Source organism: Mesoplodon mirus (genome assembly GCF_964341445.2).
Source record: "Mesoplodon mirus genome assembly, chromosome: 6".
Lineage (NCBI taxonomy): Eukaryota > Metazoa > Chordata > Mammalia > Artiodactyla > Ziphiidae > Mesoplodon > Mesoplodon mirus.
Window position 1 is genome coordinate 77,812,822 of NC_138982.1, and position 16,516 is coordinate 77,829,337.

Below are 16,516 nucleotides of genomic sequence, written 5' to 3' on the forward strand. Positions count from 1 at the left end.
TTTGTAAACTGTGTCAGGTTAGGTAAGGTAATTGTAATCCTAATTTTGAGATACCTCAGAGGAGCCCCAAATATCTTAAAGTGTGACTAAAAATTTTCAAAATAATGTTGCTCTTACTTTTCTTCTACTTAAAAAGAGGCTACATGAGAGTTTAGAAAAAGAAGCCATGTTTGGCCTGGAGAATACACCCAAAATATGTTGGTATCTGCAGTTCCTTTCATACTTCTCTCCCTATAATTCTGGATTGCCAAAAAAATTAGGAATCACTGGCCTGAGGTTTCCAAAGTTAGGGTCTATCCCTTTCCCAAGTGACAGCCACAAAACAAACATTGTATCACACCCCATCTAAACAAAGGATAAAGATAAACTAAGAAAGAAATATCTAGTAATGTGCTCTGTAACCTTGAGCAACAGCTCTCCCCTTTCTGGGCCTTAGTGTTCTAACTTAAATCCAGAAGACTATAAGCTCTAACACCCAGCCCAAAAATGATCTGACCAGACACAGGCCAAACCCCACCCCAAGCCACCTGGAGATTTTACTATTCACACGTCTTGGCTCCTCCCACTTCCCTTTCAATCCCTTGGTTAAATAGCTTCCCCTCTAATGGCTTTTGCCCTGGAAGCAGCATGTCCAAACTCCAGCAAGAAGCAGCTTACCCCAGCATGAGAGCTGCCACCCTCCTTGTGGCCAGGGCAGCAAGCCTTCACCTTAGCCTCCTGCTTTCCTTCTGGCTGGATCGAGGTGTGGGAGCCAAGGAGCTGAGGTTTGTGACATTGGTGAGTAGAATTTCCTCATTGCTTTTCCCTTAAAATTGTTACCAGCAGGGTCTGAAAATCAAGTGTCAGGTTTCATTTTACCCTAGTGTAGTCTCCTGAAGACCAAACTCAGATAGCTGAATATGCAAGTTTTGCAAGTTCCTCATAATGAAGAGCGAACATGTCCTGACAAAAGCCTGTTTGGTTTGGTTATTTTTTTACTTAGCCAGTGTTAGTTATCTATTCACTTACTTTACAATGCCTTGAATGTAGATTCCTTTTGATAGCTACTCGAGGCCAGGAGACACCTCCTCTAGGTCTGTTTAGCACCAGAAGCTAAACTGGCTTCATTCAATTTAATGATTATATGTTGGCAAGCCAAAAAAACGTCATTTTCTGAATTAAGTAGCCCCTTCCCGTTTTCCTGATGTATTTATAAGCAGCCTTTGAAGCATAAAAGTAAAACTAAACTCAAGTTGTAGGATGACTTCCTGAAACATAGATTTGGTTGACCATTAAAATCATGTTTTTCCCCACCCATGGTATGTGTGACAAGTTAGGAAAGGGGAGATGGGGCAGCTACTGTATGTTGTCAAGGAAAGAAAATATACTATTGGCATCGCCTTAAAAAATAGATAGGGAGAGAGTTTGCAAAGTAAAGGGGATTTACTACTTTACTGTCTTGGAATTAATTCCTTTGTATCTCTCACTTTCTGCATGGTCTTTGATTCTCTCTGTTTCTCTTTCTCTTTTTTCTGTTTTACTCACTGTCTGTCTCTGCCTCTGACCCTCTCCTTGCAATTTGCAGGCTTTCTTGATCTCTTTTTCTTCATCACATTTTTTCATTTGATAGAGTGAAAGTATGCTGATAAGTACATTTCCTTTCTGAAAGAATATCCAAAATTTATTTTTATAATTTCAAGGAAAGTCAACTTTTACTTAAAAATTAAACATGAAGTTCCTATTTTTCTCAGCTTGCTGTACTCAGGACTCCTTTCTTTACTTTCTAAAGAAAAATTTCATAACCATATGTTTATGAAAATCATGATTTTTAGTCCAATAAATCTTTACTAGGTCATGAGTCAATAATGAGAGAGAGAGAGACCAGAGAAATGTATCATCAATTTATTTATGAATGATTCACAAGCTGTCAGGCTTCTGTGTTAAAAAAAAAAAAGCTGCAGAACACTGTGTACTTTATATAGGGAAATCCATGTGAGTTAGACTTTTACTTATATCAGTGTGTTCCTTGCAAACATGTGCATTAAGCAAGTGTAGGGACTCTGCAGGAATTGTACTGTCAACACCATGACAAGCTGGTTGAGGGGTAATCCTCTTTGGGATATTACAGTGAACTCTCAGCTAATGGCATCTGGTCCATTCTCTCCTCCATGTTTTACAACAGCTCAGGCTGACTTCCCTTGGCTACCAAACTGTTGTGGGTTTCCTTTCTCCCTCTCTACTCTCAGTTAGCATGTGTTCAGGGACTACAAGTCAATACTAAGTTAATACCTAAGAAAAACCTTACAAAGGTAACTCTCTAGGAGCTAAAAAATTTAACAATTATCACACATGACTAATGTTAACAATTTTTCCTACCTCAACTTTCTTCCATTAGTGGTAGATTAAGGGCAACTTAATACATCTTTCTTTGCTGGAAGATACCACTGTCTTCTTTTTACTGATTACAGAGAATATCTGACTGTAAATGGTTCAATTATATACCCAGGAAATTCCCTAGAAAATTATTAGGAGAACAAGAATAAAAGAAATGTACCTCTGATTAAAGTGATAATATTAATGACAATAACCAATAGTTACTTAAATGCTTACTATGTGCCAGGCACTGTTCTGAAATTTCAATGGATTATGTTACATTATCCTCCCAACAGCCCTATAAAATAGGGTTACCAGATAACACAGGATGTCCTGTTAAATTTGAACTTCAGATAAACAGCAAATAATTTTTTAGTTATGTGTATGTTTCCATGCAATATTTGGGCATGCTGCATTTTTGTTTGCTAAATCTGGAAACTATTCTATAACATTTTTGTAAAAACCTTATTAACCCTATTAACCCTGTTTTATAGATGAAGGAATTGAGGCACAAAGAGATTAAGTAACTTGCTCATGATCACACAGCTAGGATTTGAACCCAGGCTGTATGATCCCAGAAGCCTGCCCTTAATCACTAGACACATTCTGTTCCTGCTGTGTGTCCCTAACCCAGCACATGAAGCTGAGGCTTCTCCATCCAGTGTATTGGCTTCACTCATAGTCAGCAAGTGGTTTCCTTGCTTTTCTACTGTGATACAAAAAAGAAAACAAATCTTCCCCGGTTCTGAAAAACTGTTCTTGGCAGAAAGAGCAGGAAACTGTCCGGTTCTTGTTCTCTCTCATGAACAGAGTCACCACATACTCTTTTGAAACAGGTTCACCAATGTGCATCCATTGGAATGCTAGTTTGACAAGTTGTTAACAGGTGTTGCAATAGTCAAATCAGATTGGAGAAGAAAACGTGGGTTAAAATGTTTTTAGAGGTCTCAAATGCAGAACTTTTCAGAGTCTTTAATATTCTAATATGTACTGTGGCTTTCAAGGAAAGGATCTAGTAAATCATATTTCCTAAATTTTGACTACAGAATACACCTGCTCTTTTTTTCCATAATGTCTCATAGAAAACCCTTAGAGAATTGCTGTTTTATAATTTATAGAGAGAATAATAAGTATGGTGAGTCTCAAGGTACCCATCAAACAGCTTCAGTAATTTTCACTCATGTCCATCCTTGTTTCATCTATATGCTGATGCACTCCTAATGGACTTTTTAAAAGTAATCCCATATATCATTATTCCATCCATAAATAGGGAAATGCCATTTTAAAACATTCTCTCTCCCCTAAGCCAGGAAAAACCACAAGTTCAGGTGATCTCAAAGAGACTAATTCCTTCTCATTCTACCTGGGTCTTACAAAGAAAGGGATGATAAGTCACAAAGTCTCATTCTTCGTGGTTAACCATGCAAAATTTCTGCTAAGTAATAGAATATCCTTGATGCAAATCGCCTCCAAATCTTCAGCACATCATCTCTATACCGGGATGGGTAACTTCCATACTGTGGTTAGGTAAACTCAAATGGTTCTGGCCACCACACACTTTCAGGGATGGCAGACCTTCTGGGTTTTTCCTCAATCCTCCTAGGAAAGCCACAGATTGACAATTTACTGGTCAGGCTGGCAGTCTAATACTGTTACCAGTTTTCTAATGCTATGTGCTAAAATAAAAGTTCAACGCCATACCTAGGAAAATATTGAACTTTCATTAATTCAAGTTCTAGCATCATTTACCAGGTATAGGACTGAGAACAGGTCACTTAATCCATCTGAGCCTCAAATTTCCTAAACTTATAGTTGGGGATAATGATCATAACTATAATTTCTATTTCACAAAGTTGTCTTTAGGTTCAAATGGCATGATATACATATGTAAGTGTGAACCATGATACAAATTTAAGGTGCTGCTGTTAGTCATCAGTCTAAAACAGAAACTTTCCAACTTTTTGGATAAAATCTAGGTGAGCCTTAATTATTCATTTTTTAAATTGTGGTAAAATACACAGGACATAAAATTTTCCATTTTAAGTGTATAGTTCAATTGCATTAGGTGTATTCACATTATTGTGCTACCATTAAAACTATCCATCTCCAGAATTCCCTTCATCTTGCAAAACTGAAACTTCGTATCTATTAAACAGCAATTCCCCAGACTCCTCCCCTTCAGCCCCTACAATCACCATTCTACTTCCTGACTCTATGAATTTGACTACTTCACGTATCTTGTGTAAGTGGAATCATACAGTACTTGTCTTTTTGTGACTGGCTTATTTTACTTAATGTCCTTAAGGTTCTAGATGATCCTTCATTATTTTTCAGCAAAGAAAACTTTAGGTATTAGATAGTTATCATGTCCTCTAGATCCACAGGCTAACAGCTTACCTTGTTTGTACTCAAGTCTCCCCCACCTGTGAATTCTAATGTATTTTGTCTTGGGGGAGACACACATCTGTACGTAAGTATGGCTTGAGGAGGGGAGAAGCTGGAGGGGAGAATAGAGAGGGGATACTATCACAGATCAGGAAAAACACAGTGAAGACCTGAGTTGGATCAGAAAGCAGTAGAACTGGAAAAGAAAAAAGTTTCTTTTAAAAATTGTGAGGATAGAAGAATCCCTGTGGGTTGACTGTGGATATTAAGGAAGAGAAAGAAGTCAAAATGACCTTGTTTTCTAATTTTGATTGTTGAAAAAATGATGAAGCCATGAAATAGGGTACATAAAAGGCATTAAATATTTGAACTTCTTAAAAAGAAATATGAGAGGGAATTCCCTGGCGGTCCAGTGGTTGGTACTCAGTACTTTCTCTGCTGGGGCCCTAGGGTTCAATCCCTGGTTGAGGAACTAAGATCCCGTAAGGCATGTGGCTCCACCAAAAGAAGAAGAAAAGAAGAAGAAGAAGAAGAAGAAGAAGAAGAAGAGGAAGAGGAAGAAGAAACGAAATAAGGGATATAAACACCAAAGAAATTTATAATATTATGTACTACACAATACCATACAGCACAGTGGTTAAAAGTACAGGCTCATGAATCAGACCACCAGGGTTTGAATGCCAGCTCAACCTCTTCCAAGCTATGTGACTTTGGATGAGTAACTTAACCTACCTGTGTCTCAGTTTCCTCATCGGTAAAATGGGGATAAGAGTGCTTCATGGAGTTATTGTGAGGCTTAACTGATTTAATACACAAAAGTACTTAGAAGCCTATCTGGTAAATGTCTAAAACATTGTAACCATTGTGTTGTGTTGACTATATACAGTCACACAATTATCTCATGTATCTTTTATAATGTTCACATAACCAGTTAATTAAAATGTCAATTTTTTTCTATTTATTCTTTTTATTCTCAAAGAGTGAAGTGTTTTCATGTCTTTTTTCATTTAAAATTGATCAGTTTTCTTCCCAGCTTTGGGCCCCTGGCACAATAAAAACTGGAAATATATATATATTTAAAATGTGACAAGAAGTTAAACAGATTTTACTCATTTCAACCATTGTTTGACTTACTAATCGGCTGATTTATAATGATTTATAAATGATTTATAAATCATTTTCCCAGGATCATCTGGCAAGGTGTTGAACTAAGGTCTAACCGACTCAAGCCCAGAGCTTTTCTGAGGCGTCATGAAGTTCCACTCAATATAACACATAGTTTCATCCCTCCCTTCTCCTGCAGGCCTCTGTATTCTCCTATGCCCTGGATACCTCTCATTAGCGTGCCAGGCCTTTCGGCCTTCCTCATGGTGAGTGCAGGGCATATTCCTAGCCTGAGTCCTTTCACAGCTAGTCGCCTTCCCTTCTTGCCTCTGAAGTGGCATTCATTTACTTGACTCATTCATTTCTACCCAAACTCTTTCACTTTTTAACTCTCTTTACTAACAGAGTTATTTCTCAGTTCCTCAAAGAAGAAAATAAAATAAACTTTAATTCATGGCAAGGTTTGTGCATCAAGAGATATTTCATGAGCATACCTAACAAAATAAGGAGTGGAGGTTAATGCCTAGAGCAAAGTTCCCTTTTAGAATTTCCAGAATCATCCCAAAGTTGTGTGATGTGTCTTGAATTCCAAACCTGGAAGGACGACATGATGGTTTATTGGACTCCCATCTAATCTAGAGGCAGACTCATTGTTCTAGAAGCAAAGTCACAAATGCAGGGCATAAGGAGAAAGATAAGAGAGTGAAATAAAGGAGGAAAAAAAGAGCACACACAGCACACCTTGATGATAAGTAGGGATGAAAACTCAAAGCCCTTGTGAGATGAGAAGATTGGAAAGAAAGTCATTGTGTACCTAGAGGTAGCTGGACCCAACCCAAGATTCATTCATTCATTAAAACAAAGCACATTGTGTGTTACTTACTGTGTGTCTGACACTGTTTTGGGGATAAAGTGGTGCCCATGACAGCAAAGATTCTGCTTTCAGGAAGTTTATGGGGAGATGAAGCCAGATACTTAAAAACACATGCACACACACAATTTTAAAAAAACAAGAAAATATTAAGGAAAAAAAATGAAACCATGTGATGAGAAAGAGATGGAGCAGGCATTACTTGATACTGGGTGGTCAAGAGAGACCTCTCTGTAGAGGTTGTCTTTTCAGGACAGACCTGAATTCAGTGACCAAGTGAAAGTGCCAGGAGATGCAGAAGCAGGACATCCCAGGCATATAGAACATGAAGGCCCTGAGGCTGGAGCACACTTAATGTATTGAATAGAAGAGCAGAGTGTCCTTTGGCTAAGCGTGCTTAGCAAGAATGTAAGGGGAGAACATGGTGGTGGGCAGGGCTATATTAGGTAGGGTCTAGTGAGCCATTGTAAAGACTTTGGATTTTATGCAAAGAGTAATGGGAAATGATATAATATCTGACAGTGAGAGGGAATAAATTAAACAAGACTGGCCACACATGAGTTGATCATTGTTGGAGCAAATGGTGAACTCATAGGGGCTCATTATAAAAATCTCTATTTTTTTATATCTTTCTAATTTTCTGCAAAAAAAAAATAAATGTAATAGAATGAGAGGACATTAGAGAGTTCTAAGCAATCAAGAGACTATTCTGATTAACATTTTAAAAAGAGCACTTGACTGCTGCCAGGGAAGGGGGACTGGACATCATGTCCTGCAGTCATCAGGGTCTCGACATCCTACACAGTGCACCAAAGCTGGTTAGCAGGCTCAAGGGAGCAGGATCAGTCACATGGGTACCAAACCGTGGTTCTTTCTAAAAAGTTACCTGTGATTTAAAAGGGTGAAGTGAAAGTGATGTGGTGGGGAAAACAATGGGCTAGCAATCATGGAAAGTAGGAGATCTGCACGGCTAACTCCATCTCTCTGAGCCTCCATTTCCTTACTTTTTCAGTGCAACAGTAGTGCTGACCTGTCCTCACAGAGTTGTAAGAACTAAAAGAGACGGCAGGTTGTACAAAATCATGGAGGGTAGCGCAATCATAATGGGTTGTTATTATCTTGGATGTCTTCCTTTTGCAATTACCACCAGTACTGCAAATAGTCCTACTGCTAATAATATAGTCTTAGATTTCTAAATGATTTGTTGGAGTGTGATTGCTGGACTGAGAGCAGAGGTTATAAATATGGCAGGAAAACAGTTAAGAAGATTGCCCTGCACAGACTTAAAAAAATGCCTGGGCATAGTCCAAAGGCTCCAGCTAAACTGGAGAAATTTCAGAAGCTCAAGAATACTACCTACGTGTGCTTGAAGGCACAGGTGTGTGAGCACACACACACATTTTGATTTCTAGCACTGGAGGTGGGAGATGGTTTATTAAGTGTTTCTGTGGAACACCCCTTCCATAGAGTTCATAGCATGTTTGAGCCACTACCTCAGAAACCCTGAAAACCTATGGAAATGTAAGCAAGTACAATTATTCCTGACCTGTAAAAACAGAGCAGGAAAGCTTGCCCATGTCCCATGGTTTTGTTCCAGTTCTGCTCTTTAAAACATTCCTCTAAGGGGACGGCACTTGTTTCTTCTCCCCAGGCCATGCTGTCATTTAGTTGCATAACCTCAGTTTTATCTTTTAAATAATATTTGGGGATGTTTCTTACATCAAGGTTTTGGTTTTCTCTGATGCAACATAACCCTCCCCCCGCCACACACACACACACACACACACACACACACAGCTTCCAATCTTAGTTAATAAAAATCCCCAGATTCCAGATCGTCCACTGGTGGGACACTGAGGGGTATGTTTGACCAGAGAGAAGCAAGCCTTTGCATGGGTTCAGAAGCTGGTGGTGGATTCACACAGCCTGTGTTTGCACCTCTTCTCTACCACTTACATACTGTGTGACCTTGGACAGGTCACTTAACTAAAGTCAGTGTCCTGGCTTGTGAAATGAAGATAATGATAGTAACTGCTTTGTATCATTGATAAGAGTATTAAATGTATGAGAAGCACTTAGCACAGCTTCTAGGACAAAGCAAGCCTTCAAAAAGTATTGAGGGGTTATTGTGGTTATAGGCTGGTAAGAAGTGTTGTAAATTATTTTACTACAATGTCTCTCATTCAACTTCTCTTTGGCTAAATCAGTGGCTCTCAACTAGGGGTGGTTTTGCCCCCTAGGGGACATTTGGCAATGTCTGGAGACTTTTCGACTGTCACAACTGGGGAATGCTACTGACATCTATGGGGCAAAGGCCTTGGACGCTGCTAAACATCCTACAATGCACAGGACGGCCCCCACAGCCAAAATGTCAACAGTGCTGAGGTTGAGAAGCCCTGGAAACTAAATGATGTGGGCTTTATAATTCAATGAAACCATATAATAACTTTAGTTACTCAGATCTGGGATCCAAAAAGTGTAAAAAGTGTTTTGATTGTAGAAACAGAAGCACTAATGATTAGCCTCGACAATTTCTGATCAAGTCACCCCTAGTGGCTAGTAACTGTAGGTGCTCATCAGAGAGTATGCAGCCTTTCTTCCAGCCATGAGGTGACCATTCATGACAATAATTCCTTACCTGACCAAAATAGTTTCTTAAGATTCACCACACCATTGTCCCTCTGTTTGCCATAGCCTGTTCTACTGAGATTTCAATTTCTCACCACTTCAGGGGGCCAAAAGATAAGTTTTATTCAGACACCAGAGACACCATCCAGGTTTTAGAAGCCTCCCTCATTTTCCTGGAATCCCATCTCGAAGATGACTAAAGTCTGAGATTGTTCTAAGGACACTTCTGTGTCTGATGAACTATTTTACAGGATTTTAAAAGAGCAGCCTCTTGGCTTTATTTCCAATGGAGCATCTTAGCCAGGTAATAAGAGTGAAAGGGCAGGAAATTTCAGAGAATTCAAGTTGTTATGCAGCTCTCCTCTGTATTAAACATATTTGCTGACACCAGTGCAGACTTCATCTTGTATTTATTGAGTTTTTCTTTCCTTATCTTTTGCTTATAAAATAGCTTTGTGTTTGGTTTGGTATTCTATTCAGAAAGCATAATAGAATCAAAGAACCAATGTTGCAGAAGTATAGACTACTCTCCCCAAAGATTAAATGTGCAATCAAAAAAGCACAATGTTTATTGTTGTGTATGGTGTTAAGGAGTGTTCTACTTTCATTCTTTTACATGTAGCTGTCCAGTTTTCCCAGCACCACTTATTGAAGAGATTGCCTTTCTCCATTGTACATCCTTGCCTCTTGTATCAAAAATAAGGTGACAATATGTATATGGGTTTATCTCTGGGCTTTCTATCCTGTTCCATTGATCTATATTTCTGTTTTTCTGCCAGTACCATACTGTCTTGATTACTGTAGCTTTGTAGTATAGTCTGAAGTCCAGGAGCCAGATTGCTCCAGCTCTGTTTTCCTTTCTCAAGATTGCTTTGGCTATTCGGGGTCTTTTGTGTTTCCATACAAATTGTGAAATATTTTGTTCCAGTTCTGTGAAAAATGCCATTCGTAGTTTGATAAGGATTGCACTGAATATGTAGATTGCTTTGGGTAGTATAGCCATTTTCACAATGTTGATTCTTCCAAAGCAAGAACATGGTATATCTCTCCATCTGTTTATAACATTTTTAATTTCTTTCATTACTGTCTTATAGTTTTCTGCATACAGGTCTTTTGTCTCCTTAGGTAGGTTTATTCCTAGGTATTTTATTCTTTTTGTTGCAGTGGTAAATGGGAGTGTCTCCTTAATTTCACTTTCAGATTTTTCATCATTAATGTATAGGAATGCAAGAGATTTCTGTGCATTAATTTTGTATCCTGCTACTTTACCAAATTCATTGATTAGCTCTAGTAGTTTTCTGGTAGCATCTTTAGGATTCTCTAGGTATAGTATCATGTCATCTGCAAACAGTGACAGCTTTACTTCTTCCTTTCTGATTTGGATTCCTTTTATTTCCTTTTCTTCTCTGATTGCTGTGGCTAAAACATCCAAAACTATGTTGAATAAGAGTGGTGAGAGTGGGCAACCTTGTCTTATTCCTGATCTTAGTGGAAATGCTTTCAATTTTTCACCATTGAGGACGATGTTGGCTGTGGGTTTGTCATATATGGCCTTTATTATGTTGAGGAAAGTTCCCTCTATGCCTACTTTCTGCAGGGTTTTTATCATAAATGAGTGTTGAAGTTTGTCAAAAGTTTTCTCTGCATCTATTGAGATGACCATATGGTTTTTCTCCATCAATTTGTTAATATGGAGTATCACGTTGATTGATTTGCATATATTGAAGAATCCTTGCATTCCTGGAATAAACCCCACTTGATCATGGTGTATGATCCTTTTAATGTGCTGTTGGATTCTGTTTGCTAGTATTTTGTTGAGGATTTTTGCATCTATATTCATCAGTGATATTGGCCTGTAGTATTCTTTCTTTGTGACATCCTTGTCTGGTTATGGTATCAGGGTGATGGTGACCTCGTAGAATGAGTTTGGGAGTGCTCCTCCCTCTGCTATATTTTGGAAGAGTTTGAGAAGGATAGGTATTAGCTCTTCTCTAAATGTTTGATAGAATTCGCCTGTGAAGCCATCTGGTCCTGGGCTTTTGTTTGTTGGAAGATTTTTAATCACAGTTTCCATTTCAGTGCTTGTGATTGGTCTGTTCATATTTTCTATTTCTTCCTGATTCAGTCTTGGCAGGTTGTGCATTTCTAAGAATTTGTCCATTTCTTCCAGGTTGTCCATTTTATTGGCATAGAGTTGCTTGTAGTAATCTCTCATGATCTTTTGTATTTCTGCTGTGTCAGTTGTTACTTCTCCTTTTTCATTTCTAATTCTATTGATTTGAGTCTTCTCCCTTTTTTTCTTGATGAGTCTGGCTAATGGTTTATCAATTTTGTTTATCTTCTCAAAGAAACAGCTTTTAGTGTGATTGATCTTTGCTATCATTTCCTTCATTTCTTTTTCATTTATTTCTGATCTGATATGTATGATTTCTTTCCTTCTGCTAACTTTCGGGGATTTTTGTTCTTCTTTCTCTAATGGCTTTAAGTGTAAGGTTAGGTTGTTTATTTGAGATGTTTCTTTTTTCTTGAGGTAGGATTGTATTGCTATAAAGTTCCCTCTTAGAACTGCTTTTGCTGCATCCCATAGGTTTTGGGTCGTTGTGTCTCCACTGTCATTTGTTTCTAGATATTTTTTAATTTCCTCTTTGATTTCTTCAGTGATCACTTCGTTATTAAGTAGTGTATTGTTTAGCCTCCATGTGTTTGTATTTTTTACAGCTCTTTTCCTGTAATTGATATCTAGTCTCATAGCATTGTGGTCAGAAAAGATACTTGATACACTTTCAATTTTCTTAAATTTACCAAGGCTTGATTTTTGACCCAAGATATGATCTATCCTAGAGAATGTTCCATGAGCACTTGAGAAAAATGTGTATTCATTGTTTTTGGATGGAATGTCCTATAAATATCAATTAAGTTTATCTTGTTTAATGTATCATTTAAAGCTTGTGTTTCCTTATTTATTTTCATTTTGGATGATCTGTCCATTGGTGAAAGTGGGGTGTTAAAGTCCCCTACTATGAATGTGTTACTGTCGATTTCTCCTTTTATGGCTGTTAGTATTTGCCTTATGTATTGGGGTGCTCCTATGTTGGGTGCATAAATATTTACAATTGTTATATCTTCTTCTTGGATCGATCCCTTGATCATTATGTAGTGTCCTTCTTTGTCTCTTCTAATAGTCTTTATTTTAAAGTCTATTTTGTCTGGTATGAGAATTGCTACTCCAGCTTTCTTTTGGTTTCCATTTGCATGGAATATCTTTTTCCATCCCCTAACTTTCAGTCTGTATGTGTCTCTAGGTCTGAAGTGGGTCTATTGTAGACACCATATATATGGGTCTTGTTTTGTGTCCATTCAGCCAGTCTGTGTCTTTTGGTGGGAGCATTTAATCCATTGATATTTAAGGTAATTGTTGATATGTATATTCCTATTCCCATTTTCTTAATTGTTTTGGGTTCGTTATTGTAGGTATTTTCCTTGTCTTGTGTTTCTTGCCTAGAGAAGTTCCTTTAGCATTTGTTGTAAAGCTGGTTTGGTGGTGCTGAACTGTCTCAGCTTGTGCTTGTCTGTAAAGGTTTTAATTTCTCCATCAAATCTGAATGAGATCCTTGCTGGTTAGAGTAATCTTGGTTGAAGGTTTTTCTCCTTCATTACTTTAAATATGTCCTGCCAGTCCCTTCTGGCTTGTAGAGTTTCTGCTGAAAGATCAACTGTTAACCTTATGGGGATTCCCTTGTGTGTTATTTGTTGTTTTTCCCTTGCTGCTTTTAATATGTTTTCTTTGTATTTAGTTTTTGACAGTTTGATTAATATGTGTCTTGACATGTTTCTCCTTGGATTTATCCTGTATGGGACTCTCTGTGCTTCCTGGACTTGATTAACTATTTCCTTTCCCATATTAGGGAAGTTTTCAACTATAATCTCTTCAAATATTTTCTCAGTCCCTTTCTTTTCCTCTTTTTCTTCTGGAACCCTTATAATTCAAATGTTGGTGCGTTTAATGTTGTCACAGAGGTCTCTGAGACTGTCCTCAATTCTTTTCATTCCTTTTTTCTTTATTGTGCTCTACAGTAGTTATTTACACTACTTTATCTTCCAGGTCACTTTTCTGTTCTTCTGCCTCAGTTTGTCTGCTATTGATGCCTTCTTGAGTATTTTTAATTTCATTTATTGTGGTGTTCATCATTGCTTGTTTCATGTTTAGTTCTTCTAGGTCCTTGTTAACTGTTTCTTGCATTTTCTCTATTCTATTTCCAAGATTTTGGATCATCTTTACTATCATTATTCTGAATTCTTTTTCAGGTAGACTGCCTATTTCCTGTTCATTTGTTAGGTCTGGTGGGTTTTTATCTTGCTTCTTCAACTGCTGTGTGTTTTTCTGTCTCTCATTTTGCTTATCTTACTGTGTTTGGGGTCTCCTTTTTGCAGGCTGCATGTTCGTCATTCCCGTTGTTTCTGGTGTCTGTCCCCAGTGGCTAAAGTTGGCTCAGTGGGCTGTGTAGGCTTCCTGGTAGGAGGGGACTAGTGCCTGTGTTCTGGTGGATGAGGCTGGATCTTGCCTTTCTGGTGGGCAGGTCCATGTCTGGTGGTGTGTTTTGGGGTGTCTGTGGACTTACTATGATTTTAGACAGCTTCTCTGCTAATGGGTGGGGTTGTGTTCCTGTCTTGCTAGTTGTTTGGCATAGGGTGTCCAGCACTGTAGCTTGCTGGTCATTGAGTGAAGCTGTGTGTTGATGTTGAGATGGAGATCTTTGGAAGATTTCTGCCTTTTGATATAACTTGGACCTGGGAGGTCTCTTGTGGACCAGTGTCCTGAGGTTGGCTTTCCCACCTCAGAGGCATAGCACTGACTCCTGGCTGCAGCACCAAGAGCCTTTCATCCACACAGCTCAGAATAAAAGGAAGGAAATGTAGAAACAAAGAAAGAGGATAAAAGAAAATAAAATATAGTGAGGTAAAATAAAATAATTAAAATAAAAAAAATAATTATTAAGAAAAAAAAATTTTAAGTAAAAAACAAAACAAAACAAATGGACTGATAGAACCCTCGGACAAATGGTGAAAGCAAAGGTATACAGACAAAATCTCACACAGAAGCATACACATACACACTCACAAAAAGTGGAAAAGGGGAAAAAATAATTAATCTTGCTCTCAAAGTCCACCTCCTCAATTTGGGATGATTCGTTGTCTATTCAGGTATTCCACAGATGCAGAGTACATCAAATTGATTGTGGGAGTTTAATCCGCTGCTTCTAAAGCTGCTGGGAGAAATTTCCCTTTCTCTTCTTTATTCTCACAGCTCCCGGGGTTCAGCTTTGGATTTGGTCCCGCCTCTGCGTGTAAGTCGCCAGAGGGCATCTGTTCGTAGCTCAGACAGGACAGGGTTAAAGGAGCCGCTGACTCGGGGGCTCTGGCTCACTCAGACCGGGGGTAGGGAGCGGCACTGAGTGCGGGGCGAGCCTGCGGCCGCAGAGACCAGCGTGACATTGCACCAGCCCTAAGCGTGACATGCGTTCTGCCAGGGAAGTTGTCTCTGGATCCCGGGACTCTGGCAGTGGCGGGCTGCACAGGCTTCCGGAAGGGAGGTGTGGAGAATGACCTCTGCTCACACACTGGCTTCTTGGTGGCGGCAGCCTTAGCATCTCATGCCCGTCTCTGGGGTCCGCGCTGTTAGCCACGGCTCGCACCCGCCTCTGGAGCTCCTTAAAGCAGCGCTCTTAATCCCCTCTCCTTGCGCACCAGGAAACAAAGAGGGAAGAAAAAGTCTCTTGCCTCTTCGGCAGGTCCAGACTTTTCCCCGGACTCCCTCCCGGCCAGCTGTGGCGCACTAACCCCCTGCAGGCTGTGCTCACGCCGCCAACCCCGGTCCTCTTCCAGCGCTCCGACCGAAGCCCGAGCCTCAGCTCCCAGCCCTGCCTGCCCCGGTGGGTGAGCAGACAAGCCTCTCGGGCTCTTGAGTGCCGGTCGGCACCGATCCTTTGTGCGGGAATCTCTCCGCTTTGCCCTCCGCACCCCTGTTGCTGAGCTCTCCTCCGTGGCTTCAAAGCTCCCCCCCACCCCGCCTTCCACAACCCGCAGTCTCCACCCGCAAAGGGGCTTCTAGTGTGTGGAAACCTTTCCTCCTTCACGGCTCCCTCCCACTGGTGCAGGTCCCGTCCCCATTCTTTTGTCTCTGTTTATTCTTTTTTCTTTGGCCCTACCCAGGTACGTGGGGAGTTTCTTGCCTTTTGGGAGGTCTGAGGTTTTCTGCCAGCGTTCAGTAGGTGTTCTGTAGGAGTTGTTCCACGTGTAGATGTATTTCTGATGTATATTGGTAGGCAATGGAGACTGAAGATGCTTGAGCAAGCTGTCATATGGTTTGAGCTGTAATTTGGGTGGTATTCATCTTTCCAACTTGTGTAAAGGAAACTGCTAGTGTTGGAGGGTCTCCTGCAGAGGTGGAGGGGCGGCTGAAGCTCACTGTGAGGACTAGCCAAAAGCTTTTTCTGCATCTACTGAGATGATCATATGGTTTTTCTCCTTCAGTTTGTCAATGTGGTCTATCATGTTGATTGATATGCGTATATTGAAGAATCCTTGCATTCCTGGGATCAACTCAAATTGATTAAAGACCTAAATGTAAGGCCAGACATGATAAAACTCTTAAGAGGAAAATATAGGCATAACACTCTATGACATAAATCACAGAAAGATCCTTTTGGACCCACCTCCTACAGAAATGGAAATAAAAACAAAAATAAACAAATGGGACCTAATGAAACTTAAAAGCTTTTGCACAACAAAGGAAACCATAAACAAGATGAAAAGACAACCCTCAGAATGGGAGAAAATTTTTGCAAATGAAGCAACTCACAAAAGATTAATTTCCAAAATTTACAAGCAGCTCATGCAGCTCCATATCCAAAGAACAAACGACCCAATCCAAAAATGGGCAGAAGACCTAAACAGACACTTCTCCAAAGAAGATATACAAATTACCAAAAAATCATGAAAGGATGCTCAACATCACTAATCATTAGAGCAATGTAAATCAAAACTACAATGAGGTATCACCTCACACCAGCCAGAAAAGACCATCATCAAAAAATCTACAAACAATAAATGCTGGAGAGGGTGTGGAGAAAAGGGAACCCTCCTGCACTGTTGGTGAGAATGTAACTTGATACAGCC

General features: G+C 39.5%; 1 protein-coding gene across 1 annotated transcript in view; it reads left to right on the forward strand.

The window, feature by feature from the left end:
- Positions 1-663: 663 nt before the first annotated feature.
- The window catches only part of ACP3 (acid phosphatase 3), a gene marked incomplete at both ends in the record, with an annotated part of 39,986 nt that continues 24,133 nt past the window's right edge, over positions 664-16,516 (forward strand). Inside the window, one exon of the mRNA XM_082625249.1 lies at positions 664-777. Coding sequence (XP_082481375.1) covers positions 664-777 — 114 coding nt within the window. The remainder of the gene's footprint in view (positions 778-16,516) is intronic.